The sequence below is a fragment of the Saimiri boliviensis genome, chromosome 19, assembly GCF_048565385.1.
Source record: "Saimiri boliviensis isolate mSaiBol1 chromosome 19, mSaiBol1.pri, whole genome shotgun sequence".
Lineage (NCBI taxonomy): Eukaryota > Metazoa > Chordata > Mammalia > Primates > Cebidae > Saimiri > Saimiri boliviensis.
In genome coordinates this window covers 570,084-585,968 of record NC_133467.1, presented here as the reverse complement: position 1 = coordinate 585,968, position 15,885 = coordinate 570,084, and the positions used below count along the sequence as shown (strand labels likewise).

Sequence of the window (15,885 nt, the reverse complement as noted above, 5' to 3'; positions counted from 1 at the left end):
TGTTTATTACATCTGCTATTATTTATTTCTGTTCTATTGAATTAACTGGCCTTTGAACTAATTTTTTTAAATAGCCACATACTAAATACTATTTTCAGCAGTATTCATGTGAATGTAAAGTAAAACTCTCAAAACTAACTAATAATTCTAACTAATAATTCTAATTAGTTACACTAATACAATGAAGTGCATGCGGTCATCGCTGTACAAATTCCTATAACATGAAAATACTGTCAAGAAGAAACTCTCATATTCCTTTGTGATAATGAAGGATAGACTGCAAAATGCTATGCATTTCAGAGCGACAGGCATCTCATTGCTTAAAAAAAAAAGAATTGCATAAAACTTCCTGGAACATTATTAATTGGTGTTTAGTTTTAGTTTCCTCATTCTGAACCAAAGGAACAGAGGACAACAAATAAGAATATCAGACATACTTTTAGGAAGTACACAGAAAGCTAATATATTTTACAGCATGCACTTTCAACCTAACCCTTTGAAATAAAGTCAAATCCTGCAAGAATTATTGAATAACAATATAACATAAATTGTTAAGATTCCAAAATGTAAACCATTAGGAAGGCAAAGGGAACTTTTAATGCAAAAATAATTCAAAGTTAAGACATATTTTTGTTTTCAAAAAGAATGAGCAAGCAATATACATTTTTTCATATATCGAAAACCTGTAAGTTGAAAGAAAAATAAAATAGAAATTTCATAGAAAGGTCTAATTCAAGCAATGGCCATGAAAAAGGTCATTCACCTTCTTTGTGTCTCTGTTATATCCTCTTAAAATAAGAGACAAGTGTTGTGGCCATGTCACACAGCTTTCAGTTTATTTAAATGTTAACATGGTAATTTGAGATTTTAAACTGCTTGGCACATCTGTCTAAGACTAAATCATCACTATACATGTATTGTAAATATGTGACTTGTGGGACTAGAATGAAAAATAAATTGTGTAGTATAATGACTGGCATGTAGTAAATGATCAATAGTCATTATAATTATGAATACAGGATGGAGGTAAGTAATATTAACTTTATTGAATAATCCTTATGGTTTTATTCAAATGAATTATTCTCTGATAAAAGTCACATCTATGTTTATACAGAAATACAGTTGTCAGTAATCAGGAGAAGTAGTTTTCAGATTAGTCTGTGATTGATCAAGGAATGAAGACTGGCTATACAGTTCATTCTTTCATGCCTTGATCAATCACAGAATTTATTTTATAATCTGAATACACAAATCAATCATTCAGTAACAGACATTTTTGTAACCTGTTTATTCAAAACCAAACAGAAAGGGATTGATTTGGTTACAGCTACTCTAAAATCTACCTCAGACCTACAAGTGAAGCACTCCTAATCTACATCAGATGTAGAGCGCTTCTGAGGTCCTGCCACCTGCTTGATGTCGGAAATGAAGACTTAAGAGATTTGAGATAAGATTACTTAACAAGACTGGAGACTGAAAATGAGGAGCCCATTTCTGTTCATAGAGTAAACTCCAGGCCCAAATATGAAGAGACTGATTTTTGGCAGGGAGGTGTACACTTCAGGAAAAGAAACTATCTTGAAATTATGGAAAGAGGAGGAAAATACAATTTTCTCCTTAGTCCTATCAGAAGGATGCTGTAAGCAGTTCCACTTTTTTTCAAGCCACTTCCTTTCTTCCTGTCTGTAACCTGGTACCTAAATTGATCCAGTTTGATCCAAGCCATACAAGTAGGAGCTACTCTAAGCAATGTTTGCAAATGCCCTTGCCTTAAATTCTACTTTCAGGACAGTGGATATATCATAAACCCAAGAAGTCAAAGCTGACACATTTGAACGCACATAGTCAGGCATCTCTCGTGTGGCAGCTCAGCCAATTCCCCAGAGCTTCCTACCAGAGATGCTTCAGAATTAAGGCTATGTTTGAAAGAAGTGATTTACAACCACTGTGTTGCCACAGACACACCACTCGCAACTTTGATTGTTCTAAAATGTATTTTAACAAGCTTCTATTTCTTCTAAAATTTGGTCCAGGTTTCTGTTCCTCTACATTTACCATAAATATGCCTCAGCTTTCCTTAGATGCCAAAGAGGTACAGAAAAAGTCATTGAGTAATCATATCTGAAAATTCTTCAAGTGAAAATTCTACGAGTGTGCTAAATTTCTGGAGTCGATTATTCTTAAAGTGATGATGCTAAGAAAGTTGCATCAGTATTTTGATACTGGTATAGTCAGAATAACCAACACATAAAGTTGTAATGTACCGAGGAGATGTCTCCCATATGAGAAACTTCTTTTGATAATTTTGAAAGGCAGTGAGAAGCAACGGAATTTTGCCTCATTTATTAATAGTTCATCTTCACATTTGCAAGACATTGGAATGGAAGAGGAGAGTGAGAGAATTTTAAAATATGGTATTAATCGAAAGACACCTGCTACTAATTTCCAGTCAAACAGACGGGTATTATTATTTTAGAATAAAATGGCTTTGACCGTTGCATTCAATGACCTATATTTATTTTTGCATAAGAATTTTGAAATGCTTAAGTAGTCTTATTTAACAAAAGCAAACCAATCCAATATTTTCAAAATAAATGTACATGGTAAAGCATAACTCCTATTATGTTATAGAATATATGGTTTAACAGTGGTCCAATCATAACTTATGATGATGCTTTTTGTTATAACATATAAAAATGGATCAGTAAATGCTTTTCTGATAATTAATGGTTCTTTAGAAAGACAAAAAAAATTGTCCAGTTTTGGCAGAGATTTGTCAGGCTTAGTTGATTAATTTAAGGAAAATTGCAGTAATTATTTCAGTGGCCTGTTTCCTGTGGTATTATGAGTAGATGATCACTTGCACAGTAGTTTTAAATAAAATTCTCAGAATATCCCAGTGATATTTTAAGTAGTACTTCTGAAACATAATCATATTCAATGATATATTTGTATCACAGCACAGCATATTATCTCCCAATGGATCATTTACCATAATGTATCTGATTTAAAATACTATCAGCATATTACAGGCAATTATTTCTGATATACATTAATATAATATTAAAAAGTTTGTCTTGTTTGTGTATCTTAAAATATACTTACGGGTTATCCAATAGCAGTACTATGGGATTAAGTTCTTTCTTTGGTCTATAGTATGCCCTGAGAGGAACAATAAAGTTATACAATCCATTTCCAGCTGTTTCAGCTGCAACTATAATTAGTTTATTTTTGAATCCATAGGCTTTTGCATCCTCATAGTAGTTATGCTGGCAACTCTAGAGAAGAAAAATTATACAAAGAAATGGCATTTTTATATTCCATTAAAATTTGGTGAAAATATTTGAGACATATGAAAATGTAAAATTAATTTCACCATGTAAATACTTATTTTCTAACAAATTTGAAAATAGTTACATTTTTCTATGCCCATTTCTGCAATCTGCAGTAAAAAATAAAAGTGTGCATGGACAAGAAAAATGAACTGCTGGTTTGTAGCCTGATGTTGAAAGAGTCAACAATTTGTATGTGTGCTTTTTTTTTTTTTTGGGATGGAGTCTCGCTCTGTTGCCCAGGCTGGTGTGCAGTGGCGTGATCTCTGCTTGCAACTTCTGCCTTCCGATTTCAAGAAATTCTCTGCCTCAACCTCCTGAGTAGCTGGGATGACAGGCACCTGCAGCTATTTCCAGCTAATTTTTTTTCTTTTAGTAGAGATGGGGTTTCACTATCTTGGCCAGGCTGGTCTTGAACTCCTGACTTTGTGATTCACCCGCCTTAGCCTCCCGAAGTGCTAGGATTACAGGTGTGAGCCACCGCACCAGGCCTTGTTTTATTGTAAACTAAACCTTGCTGCAAGAGGACATCAAGGTATGCTTTTTTTTTTTTTGAAATGGAGTCTAGCTCTGTTGCTAGGCTGGAATGCAGTGGTGCTATCTCACCTCACTGCAACCTCTACCTCCCGGGTTCGCACAATTCTCCTGCCTCAGACTCCCAAGTAGCTGGGACTACAGGCGCATACCACCAAGCCCAGCTAACTTTTTAATTTTATTTTTATTTTTTTTTTCTTGTAGAGGTGGAGTTTCCCCATGCTGGACAGGATGGTCTCGATCTCTTGACCTAGTGATCCGCCCACCCTGGCCTCCCAGTGTGCTGGGATTATAGCCATGAGCTACTGCGCCTGACCCAAGGGACACATTTTTACAAATTAATTTTCTCTGATTTTCATTTCTTTTAGCAACAAGTGCTTACCTTGTCTAATCTTAAGCAGCAAAATGGTACTTTTTCATGAAGGAGATGACAAAAAGTGGGTGAACTTCCTATATATGGAGAATACGGTGGGTAACCTTTAGCATACCTGTAAAAAAATACAAAATATTACCCTTGAATAAGGCATGCAGATTTGGGAAATTAAGTTATGGTCATGTTCCTCTGTTTTGATCACAATATATCAATAACCGTGTTACAATTATATTTTGATAAAGAGGCAGTTAAGAATCGAGGTAGGCAAACTGTGGCCCCTAGATAAAATATGGCCTACCGCATGGTTCTGCAAGCTGAGGGTTGTTTTTATATTTTTAAATGGTTGAAAAGAATCGAACGAGTATTTCATGTCAAGTAAAAATTAAATGAAGTTCAAATTTCAGTATCTATAAATAAAGCTTTATTGTAATTCAGCCACACTCATTTATGTATGTATTGTGTATGGGTGTTTTTGTGCTTTAGTAACAGAGTTAGTCGCTGCAACAGGGATCAAAAAGCCTGAAATATTGACTGGTTGTTCCTTTCTAGAAAAAATTTGCTCTCATCTTAGAAGATTTTCATTTAAAAAAAAGGTAGTGTTAATTTTTACAAAATACATTTAAAGCAAAACACATTGTTATGATTTGCTCTATCAATATTCATTAGCCATAAATACATAACCAAAAGGGAGCAAATAACAGAGTTAATTGCTTAGCAACAGAGTTTTTGTTGGAATCATGCTTAAAACATTATCATAGACATTTCACTTGCTGACTTCTGAAAAACAGCCACCTGCATATTTCGGCTATACTGACTTTCAGAATGAAACTTCTAAAATGTAGCAGCAGCATAAATAAAAAATACGCAATTAAATAAAATTCAGTGAAAAGAATATCCCCTTATCCCCAAGTAAGGAAGTGTTTGATTTTAACAAATGTACCTGCTAAGCCATAACACTACAGACCTAGTTAAAACTGTTTTATCCTTAAAGAAGAGATGCAAATCAGTGTTTTCAGGACATAAACTTTATTGGCTGAAAGATAAAATTAGAGGGTAAAATTTTTTAAATTTAGAAATGGGTAATCTCCATAATTACTGCAACATCTTTCATTTTTCTAGATTTTAAGAAGTGTAAAGAAAGAATTTCAATCGCACTCCAAAACACTGTTTCCTGTGAAGACACTGTTGCCAAACCTCTCCCTGTTCCCATCCTAGATTCCAAGTATATTTGAGGATTCTGACCATTAATTTCTTTGGAGAGCATACTTTGTTTCGTGGGTGCATCAACCTTTCTTACAACAATTTTTTGAGTGTGAGAAATTAAAGCAAAGAATATTTTCACGCTTCAATAATATTTAAATTCTTTTTAGTTGAATTCAACATTACTTGAACTTACATTTTATGAAAGATCCTGGAAGAAATGTTAAGATACTATGTTACCAATGCCGTACCCGTACTATGACTAACAGTAATTAATGCTAATTGAATGCTTACTCTGCACAAAACATTCTTTTGGCATAAGCACTTTTTCTCCATTATCTCAGTTAATCACTGCATAGCTTTATGAAGTAGTAATTATGCCCCATTTACAGGTAAATACATTATTGGCCTGTTTTTAAAGTCACTTGTACAGAGTCAATAAATACAAAGTGGAACTGGCGTGGCAAACAATGCAGTTAGGACTCCACAGTCAAGGCTGTGCACAGCTGTGTTTTCTGAAGAATGACAATTTAATATGTGGAGGAAGACATGTAAAAAAAATTCTACTGCAGGCTACAATGTGGTTAATACTACATAGATTGGTACTCTATTAATTATGAAAGCTTAGGAAAGGGAAACAGTAATTTTATTCATACATTTGAAATATTAACTAATGCACACTATCAAAGTGCTGAACATGAAGATACGTAAGGAAAGCTTAATGTAGGGGCTGCATTTACCTTTCACTGAGTAACTGATTGAACTTCAATACGATGTGTAATAAAATAAATCCAAAGTATAAAGTACGACATACTATAAAAAGCATATAATTATGAAATTGAAGTTTATATCTTGGGAACACTGATTTATATCTTTTTTTCCTTGAGGATAAAGGATAATTAAGAGACCAGAAATATATGTTGAAGCCAGAAAGCTGAGGGATTATTATGCTCTGCAGTTAAGAATATACTGGCCACTAGTGGTGTGTTTTGGTTGAAGTATATAGGAATGATTCTAGGATGTTGAGAAGGAAAGATCATTAGCTCCTTACCTATCAGAAAGGTACCTAAAGAAAATACTTAAGGATGTTAGCACAAAACCCAGTAATATTACACCTTAGAGTATCTGAACATACTCTAAGTTTGAAGAAATTTCTTCATCTGGTGTAGTTTCATCTTCTGATTGGTCACTTAGAAGATCACATGTTTGAATTGATGATATATCTGCAACCTCTAAAACAGGAGCAATACTAGGTCTTCTTATTTCTTTACTTCCTTCTGTCGGAAGAGACAGGGTAGGGCCACTTGCTGATCTACAGCTTGTGTCTTGCAAGTCTATAGCCACAGTACCTAAAATAATAAAACACGAAAATTCATCAAGGCGTTTGGCATATTGATCACTACTATAGAAAGTTAAATGAAATATGAAATATAATGAACATAATCAAGATATATATAGTATATATTTTCGTGTGTGTGTGCGCGCACGTGTATGTTTAGTTCTGACAGCTAAATATTTCTTTTGCACATGGACATTTCCCTGGACAAGAAAAATCTCTATTTGCATAAAAGTGTACTTGCAGAGTGGTGCTCTATAGCACAAAACACAACATTTGTAAAATCCTGAAGTATATAGAAACATAAAGTGAAAAAGTATGCCCTGATGTTCCAATTTATATTTCTTTAAAATTTATTCTTTTGTTGTTAACCATGTCCATTTTGTGAATTTCTCATTATGTCTTTCCTCACTTTTCTTTCTTCTTCTTCCTCTTTTTTCTTTTTTTTTTAAGACAGAGTCTCACTCTAGCCTCCAGGCTGGAGCGCAGTGGTACAATCTCAGCTCACTGCAACGTCTGCCTCTTGGGTTCAGGAGCCCCCTTTCCTACTGAGCTAACTTTTTGTAATTGATTTGTGATTACTTTTCAAAATACCAGGACTGCTGATATGTTACATTTATTTTTTATTAAATGAGCATTTATTGGCTGCCACATACGGGGAGCACTGTTCCACGTACTTGAAATGTGTAGAGAAGACAACAAAGCTTCTGCATGATGAAACCCATACGTAGCAAGGAGACAAATAAATGGGTAATTGTGGATAGAGATAAGTAGCGTGCAGGGAGAGGAACAGAACTTTGATTCGGTAAGAAGGACACTGTTAAGTTAGGACATTTGATTTCTGACCTGCAGTACAGTAAGGAACACACAAGTCATGGGAGTATCTGGAGACAGTAAGAATGGCAAGCCTAGGCCAAGTGGCTTAGGGCTATTAAATACTTGAGGCGCTCAAGGAATGGTAGGTAGAAGCAGCAATTCCCTTTGTGATTTTTACTGAAGTTTAAAAATCAATTTTAATATTGATTTATGAAAAATCGAGGTCCCTCTCCTAGAGAAAATAGTGATTAACGCCATCATATTGCACGATTATTTGTTTCATTTATGCACTCAGTGGCATGTGGTCATCTTTCTAAGTCATCAGTCTCTACTTTGTCCCACTCTTTGAAACAATTACAGCCACGTGTTGCTTAAAAAGGGGGATATGTTCTGAGAAATATAACATTTGGTGATTTCTTTTTGTTCAAACATCGCAGAGTATACTTATACAAGCCTAGAGGAGACAGCCTACTCTACTAGGCTGTACGGTGTAGCCTACTGCTCCTAGGCTGCAAATCTGTAAGCGTGTTACTGTACCGAATGCTGTAGTCAACTGTAACACAATGGTAACCTAAACATAGAAAAGGTACAGTAAAAATACAGTATTACAGTCCTACGGGACTACCACTGCATGCCATACCATCACTGACTGAATTGTCTTGATGCGGGACATGATTGTTTAAAACTCTGCTTTCCTCAAACCTCTGACCTTCCAACCTTCTTCTTCATTATAATAACGTGAACTGAAGAAAATATTACCTTATCTCAGCCCTTCACTTCCACAGTCCTTTTTTTAGACCTTGTTATAACCAGTAATAACAATGTTGCACATATTTTTAGGCATTCGCCCTTTGACCACCACTATTTCTTGTCATTTCAGGTCACTCTCACTGATTTCTCAATTCTAGCTATGATTTTACCATGCTGGAACTTCAGTTCTACTGATGATACTATAGTTTGATCCTCTCTCTTCTCTTCTTACCTGTCTTAAATTCCAAATTACCTACGTTTAAGCATTATGATTATTTTCTTGCATAGACCCCTGGATCCCCTGATATATCTTTGCTTCAGTCCACCCTCCTGACAAAATAGAACCCTGCTTACGTTAAGACTCTCCATGTTCCCCACATCTATACCTATGCAACTGAATACACATGGGCAGCTTAGCTGTTGCATCATTATGAGTCTCTCCTCCTCGTCTGTCCTGATTTTTGGCCGTTTTCACTACACACATAGATGTTCCTTCCAACACTCCAGACCCAGCTCCTTGTCCTCCCCGCGAGCAGTGGCTTCTTCTATCACTGTCAGTCATTCCTGCTCATGGCCACACCTTCGCTTTCATAATCATTACTTGCTGCCCATCTTCTCTCCTTGTGGCATCTCACTCTCTGACACCTGCACCTTGTCTTTCCAGCTCTCTGCCTCTTGATTTTCACTGGAATAAGAATCGATTAACCCACTCTCCTTTCAGTGCTTTTAAACCAAAAGACATCTTTTCACTTCCTTACTTAAATTAAGTTCCATGGCTTATAATTACACACAATCTATTACACAAAGCCTCAATCTCTCTGCCTCTATTACTTCTTTCTATTTCAACACTAGTACAGAGCCATTTGTTTTCTCCTTCCGGCAGTCAGGTGTTTTAAGAGCTGTCCAGATCTAGACTGTTCCTCATTTGTCTTCTGTCATTCTTTCCCAACGCCACTCCAATCTGGCATTGTCCCCCACCACTCCACTGAAACAACTCCTATCAGGGTGAACAATGATCACACATTGCTAAATTCCATTGACACCTCTCGGTCCTTAGTTATATGACCTATCAGCAGCATTAGACGTGGCTTACCATGCTGTTCTCCTGATGCACTTAGCGCATGTGGATTCCAGAACACCTCACTCATCTGGTTTTCCTACGACCCTGCCGATACCTCCTCGTGGGTCTCTCTCCCTCTTTCTCCTGAAATCTAGACTCTTATATCTAACTTCCTGTTAGACATCTTCGAGGTGATCCAAATTGCTCTTTATCTTCCCTTGACCTCTCAAAACCTGCGTTCCCCTAGCTTTTCCTCTCAATTTATGGCCATTCCTTGTCGAGTTGCTTAATCCAAAACCCTTCTATTTCTTCACACTTCTCTTTTCTTCACAGTATCAATTCCATTTTTTAAGGAATCCTGATTATCCTCCAAGTACATCCAAAATTTTCTCCTTCTTACCACTTCCACTTGAAAAGAGTCTGATCCTTGCTCCAAACCATCTATGTTCAACAGCAGCCCGAGTCGAGTACTGAAACAAGTCAGCACAGCTGAGATCAGGTCAATGGCTCTACATAAAACCTTGCAATAATTCCCACTTCAGTGAGAGCAGAAGCTGCAGTCCTCATAGGGACTCAGAAAGTCCAGCAGGATCTGGCCTCTTTCTACCTGTTGCTCTTCAGCTCCTGCTACTCTTCCAGCACAAGGACCTCTTGACTGTTCCTGGAGCCCCGCCAGGCTCTCACTTTAGGGCTTTTGCACCAGCTATTGTCTCTGCCAGGAATGCTCTTTCTCCAGACCTCCAGAGGACGAATTCCTCATTTCCTTCAAGTATTTGCTCAAACATCACCTTCTGGCCTACTAACCACTTCATTTAAAAATCCACTCCTCCCAAAATTAATTATCTCCTATACTAGCTCTGCTTCCTTCTTTTACTTTTTCCCTTTTAACTTATAACTCACTAATATACTAATTTACTTTTTTAAATATCTGCTTTGGGAACTAAGCATCTTTGTTTCTTCAGTAATGTTTTATCACAAAAAATTATGACAGTTCTTGGTAAATATTAGGTACTCAATAAATACTTTTCAGGGTACATATTACGTACTCAACAAATACCTTTCGGGGCACATATTAGGTAATCAATAAATACTTTTTGAGTACATTGAGTATTGCTACTGTAAAATAAAAATACGTCAATGACAAATAGAGTTACCTAAGAAAGTCTAGGTAGAACCATGGAATAGTGTTTGGAGGGAGTGATATTTAGACTGAGACATAAAGGATTAGAAGTCACTACTTAGCCATGTTGGGGTATGGGGTGTAGTGCCTGTCAGAGGAAACTTACTGTGTTAGGGCCCAATGACGAAAAACTGAAAGAAAGTAAGTATGACTGGAGCTTAGGAGAACAGTTGAAGGGGTGGTAAAATGTGGGATCCGAAAAGTCAGAAAATACCATTCATAAAAAGCCTCTTAAAAAAGTGACTAATTTATTTTCTGATGCTGAAGAGTAAAAGGGGTTGTGTTTAATAATCACATCAGGACAATTATAAAAATTGGAGCAATACTAAGAAACTGGAACATTCCTCAGAAAACTGGGATTGCGTAGTGCAAACACGAACTTTCGGTTATCCTATTTATAAGTTATGTCACATTATAAAAGTTAGAGAAAGCAAGTGACTATTCAGGAAAACGATGTTATCAAAACTCTGTTTAAAAAGTATTACTCTGACGGCAGGGTGTAGAATCGAGGACAGGGTGGCGAGGCTGGGGGCAGGGAACGAAGACAATCACGGAGGGGAGGGTGGAGGCACAGACCACGATGACACTGGTGGTGGACGTGGAAAGAACGGAGTGATTCTCGGAGCTATTCACTGATCAGATTCCAAAGAATTTGGTTAACTATGAGGTATAAGAAAAGCAAGTTGGTGAAAAGTCAGAATTGTGACTTTACAAATCAAAGGATAATGGTGTCAACTGCATTTCAGCAAAAAAAAAAAAAAAAAAAAAAAGGAGCGAGAGAGAGAAGGAGAAAAAGGTGCTGTTGAATGAGACGGTACAGATCAGTTTAATTTGAATATGCTGTGTTAGTTTTTCCTGCAAAATACTCAAATAGAAATAACCAGTAGGCAGTTCCTGTTGCTCTAAAGAGATGTTGAGTTAATACTCTAGATAAAGAAAAGATCAGTTGATGAACAATTGAATCCATGAGAACAGTTGTGACCATACAGGGAAAATAAATGTGTACAATGCAGGAAAAAAGGCATTAGAGCGTTTCTGAAGAACATAGTCAACGTTCTTATCATATGCTGTGAAGACAATCATTACATATAGTGACAAAGAGAAGAGTGGTGACCTTGCCAAAATAGTTTCAGAGATATGACTGCAGATGTCACACTCAACTGGGCAGACGGGAGATGGGAGATGGGAGATGGCAGAGGGCAGAGGGGAGAGATTCTGAATAGAAAATGAAGTTAGGTAATGAGGATGGATTAAAGAGTAAAGTCTCTGAGGAGGAACAAGAGCATGGCCCATGGAATAAATAAATGTATCTGTGTTAGTTAAAAAGGGCACATTTTCCTTGTGACAGATACTAAATGTTTGTAGGTGGTTAGGTAGCAAAATTGTAAAGAAATTCTTATTTGCATGGAGGTATTTTTCTTTTATCTTTTTTCTTCTATGTCATAGAAGCCAAGTTCAATGGTGAGAGTGAGGTGGGAGATGGAAAGAGAATTTTGAGAAAAATGAAGAATATTTGAAATAGCCTCTGTTGGTGATAATTACAAAGAGAACTTACAAAAGAAATATAAAAGTGTATGGTGCTTATTATACAATCAGAAATATAAAATGATTGTTGGCAGTATTTTTGTAATATCTCAGATTGATTTTATTTTTTGGACACAGGGTCTTTCTATGTTGCCCAGGCTGTTCTCAGACTACTGGATCAGGAAATTTTTCCAGCTCAGCCTCCAGAATAGGTGACATTATAGCTACATTCAACCACAGTAGGCTAACAGGCTAATATCTTATTTAAAAAAAAAATTGCAACTTAGAAATACTGTCGTGTATACCTAATCATACCTACTTTGTAAAATACAGCATGTTTAAAATTTGCCTTTAAACTTTTAATAAAAATTGAAATGTATTTGTATTTGTCATTATTTTTATTTTAGGAATAAATTAATTATATTTTCAAAATTTTTAATACTTACCCATGCTGGCAATTATGCTATGTACAGGTAATCTGGAAGGTCCATGATAAAATGACCTTGAAACATTGCTTTTTCTCTGCTGGTCTTGATTTTTAAATGCTGAATTCTCTTCTTTGGTAATATTAATATAAAAACATATGTCTGTAGAATTCATAATGTATCGAGGACCTGGATTCAGCAAAATGTTTTTATTATCTTCCCTCCTTACACCAATCAAGCAGACACCAAACCTTAATTTAAAAAAGAAAATAAGAGTTTGTAAGAAAATTAGTAAATTATTGTTAGGCTGAGGAAAAGAAAAGCTTTAAATAATGGTATTTTTAAGCTTGAAATGTCTAGAAGGTCAAGACGCTCATTTTTACAGAAAAATAAACTATGTTCTTAGTGTGTTATAAAACCAATTTAGGTGATTATGACCCCTATAAATTTATATTTAAATGAAAATGAATGGAAGAACGTAAGAAACCTGAGTGCATGTTATACAATAAGGGTAATGTTATTTTGCAAATTTTTACAAAAATTTTTACTTTAGTCAAAAAACATAAATAGTATTTCTTACTTTGGAAAAGAAAAAAAGGAAGTTTAAAACTATTGGCCAAAGGAAAGAAACTTACTGTGGTCACCTGAAAGACAACGAGGGTCACTAAATTTATCATATTTGGTTTACTTTAAATTTTAGAAAAAAAAATTTTTTTCAATAGTCTTAAATAGGTATGCACTTAATCAGAAAAAAATACCAAACTTTAAACGTAACAGGCACCTTAAACAATTTTTAATATGTTCTTTGGGGTTTCCTCCAAACACAAATCATTCTCAGTATTTTTATTTCAATGTGCCTTAAAGCGTTACAAATTTAATTAAGTTTAAAGATACTTTTAAGCAATAAAATATATGTATCAATATAATTACATTGAGAATTAAAGTAGAATACGGAAGCTCCTTGACTTATGATAGTTATGTCCTGATAAATCAGCCTAAGTTGAAAATATTGTTAAATAAAAAATGCTTTTAATACATCTAGCCTACCAAATATCAGAGTTTTAACTTAGCCAACCTAAAACATACTTGTAACACTTATGTTGCCTACAGTTGGACAAAATCATCTAATACTAAGCCTATTTTATAATAAAGTATTAAATATCTTACATAGTTTATCGAATATTCTACTGAAACTGAAAAACAGAATGATTATATGGATACTGGAAGTAAGGTTTCTACTGAATGGCTATTGTTTTGTACCATCAAGGTCAAAAAAATCACAGGTGAACGCACTGTAAGTTGTGAGCTCTTGTACATTACATAAGAGATTAGTAGCCTTCATAGATATAAATCCTCCAAAATATATTATACTAAAACATTTCAGATAGGTATTATTTTCATTATATACATATATTTTTATTTTTTAAGTAAATCCTTTTTTTTTTTTTAAAGGAAAAGAAAAAACTGTTCCATGTGTGAATTGGAAGGTAGTTCTGTTTACTTTTTAACTTACTTCTCTGGCCAAAACAAGGGCCACCATCAGAGATTTTCTTTTAAAATGTATAGCTTTTATAAATATTTGTATTACTTGGTTTTAGTTTTTAATCAACACCTTAAAATTCAGATCTGTGAAGAAGATTTTCATGTGTTTGTAAATTCTTAATGGATTTAAAAATTTAAAAAGTTTAAAAGTTGCCAAGCAAAAAATTCCTATAAATTATAATTTCCTCCTGACAATCTTATAGGGACCATACATACACCAGGGTTCAAATGTTTCAACATTGGAAAACATTGTGGCAAAAATTCCAGAAAGCTTAAACCCGTGAGCACAACAGTCATTGTATTTTTGAAAACTCCTTTCACATGATATGCTTGATTGATTGATTGATATTTTAACTGTTCTCTGAGGCAGAAACATACTTTTTGTGTGCATGGAAAGAGGCATATGTAAAACTCTTTCCCTCATATTCAGCAAAAAATGTACTTTCTTCCAAAACAATGTGGTAGACTTCATTCCCAGAACATCTACCGTACATCTTCTGCCATTGTTCTGGCGACTGCTGGCCTTCTCTGCAACACAAGCACACACACATACACGTACACACAAGAAGAAAACACAGTGAATGTGGTTAAAAAACAATTGTCACAGAAAATTTTTTCAACTGTATAAGAACTGGCAAGCACTATTCCAAGAAGCATCCAAGTAATGCTTTGAACTCTGAAGATGACATTATATGGAAGAGTTTCTACAAACATTTTGAAATTAACAGTATATATATACATAAGCTTGAGAAATGGTCGTTTTCTAGGAAGTGAGAGTTTTTCAAGATCCAGAATTTAACTTTTAAGTCTCTCTTTATGTATATCCTATCATGCATATCCTGTAAAATTTGTTGTAGTCTCTATAATAATGACCAACATTATCTTACCTATCCTGCAGGGCTCTTGTAGGTATTTTATTTTGCTTTATGTTTAAAATTATAAATTTATCTCAATTTATCAATTTGATTTTATAGAAAATATATCCTTATTTTTTGTTCATATCATAGCAATGACTTTCTTCCAGTTGTATAGCAGCCAAGACAGACACTTCCCTGTGATAAAAGTAAGGGTCTTGCCAACTAACTGAATATTTGTGCAACCACAAAATTCAAGTTGAAATCCTAATCCCATTGTGATAGTATTTGGTGGTGGCTCTTTGAGAGGTACTTAGGTCATGAGAGTAGATCCTTCAGGAATGGAATTAGTGCATTCTAAAAAGATGCTAAAGAGCTGTCCTCCTGCCCTGAGAGGATACAACAAGTCAGCAGTTTACAACTCAGAAGGGGGCCTTACCAGCACCTGATCATGTTGGCACCTAGATCTTAGATTTCCAGCCTCCAGAACTATAAGAAACGAATTTCTGTTGTTTATAAAATACCCATACTGTGGTAATTTGTAATAACAGCCTGAACTGACTAAATCTCCAAAAGAGATCCCACAAAAGTATTTTTACAAAGAAGATAAGTTTACCACAAAAAGTACAATGTCTTCTGTTCTAGAATGTTCTGTGCTGCCCACCTTCAGTGGCTTTAAAAATATATTAAAAATGCAATGAATGAGAAATTTATAATGGATAGATAAATAGCATTTTTCTCATTTTATGTAATAAATTTATCTTTGCTGAATAAAGCTTAAGAACTCTGCAAGAAAAGCACATTTTAGAAGCAATATGAAATGCCAGATATAGGTGATGGGGAGGAAGGCAGCAAATCACACTGCCATGTGTGTATGCAACAATCTTGCATGGTCTTCACATGTACCCCAAAACCTAAAATGCAGTTTTTAAAAAATAAATAAATAAAATAATAAAAAT

At 35.0% G+C, this 15,885-nt stretch overlaps 1 protein-coding gene across 8 annotated transcripts in view; it reads right to left on the bottom strand.

Moving 5' to 3' along the window:
* Window positions 1-15,885, bottom strand: part of KCNT2 (potassium sodium-activated channel subfamily T member 2) — a 436,518-nt gene that overhangs the window by 99,006 nt on the left and 321,627 nt on the right. For 6 of the 8 annotated variants that reach the window (XM_074389701.1, XM_074389699.1, XM_074389705.1 and 3 more), the window contains exons 15-19: window positions 14,451-14,621; window positions 12,552-12,781; window positions 6,575-6,788; window positions 4,249-4,354; window positions 3,106-3,278 (exon numbers count right to left, since the gene is read on the bottom strand). In XM_074389701.1, coding sequence (XP_074245802.1) covers window positions 3,106-3,278; window positions 4,249-4,354; window positions 6,575-6,788; window positions 12,552-12,781; window positions 14,451-14,621 — 894 coding nt within the window. The remainder of the gene's footprint in view (window positions 1-3,105; window positions 3,279-4,248; window positions 4,355-6,574; window positions 6,789-12,551; window positions 12,782-14,450; window positions 14,622-15,885) is intronic. The other 2 variants (XM_074389700.1, XM_003938147.4) reach the window with 1 other exon arrangement.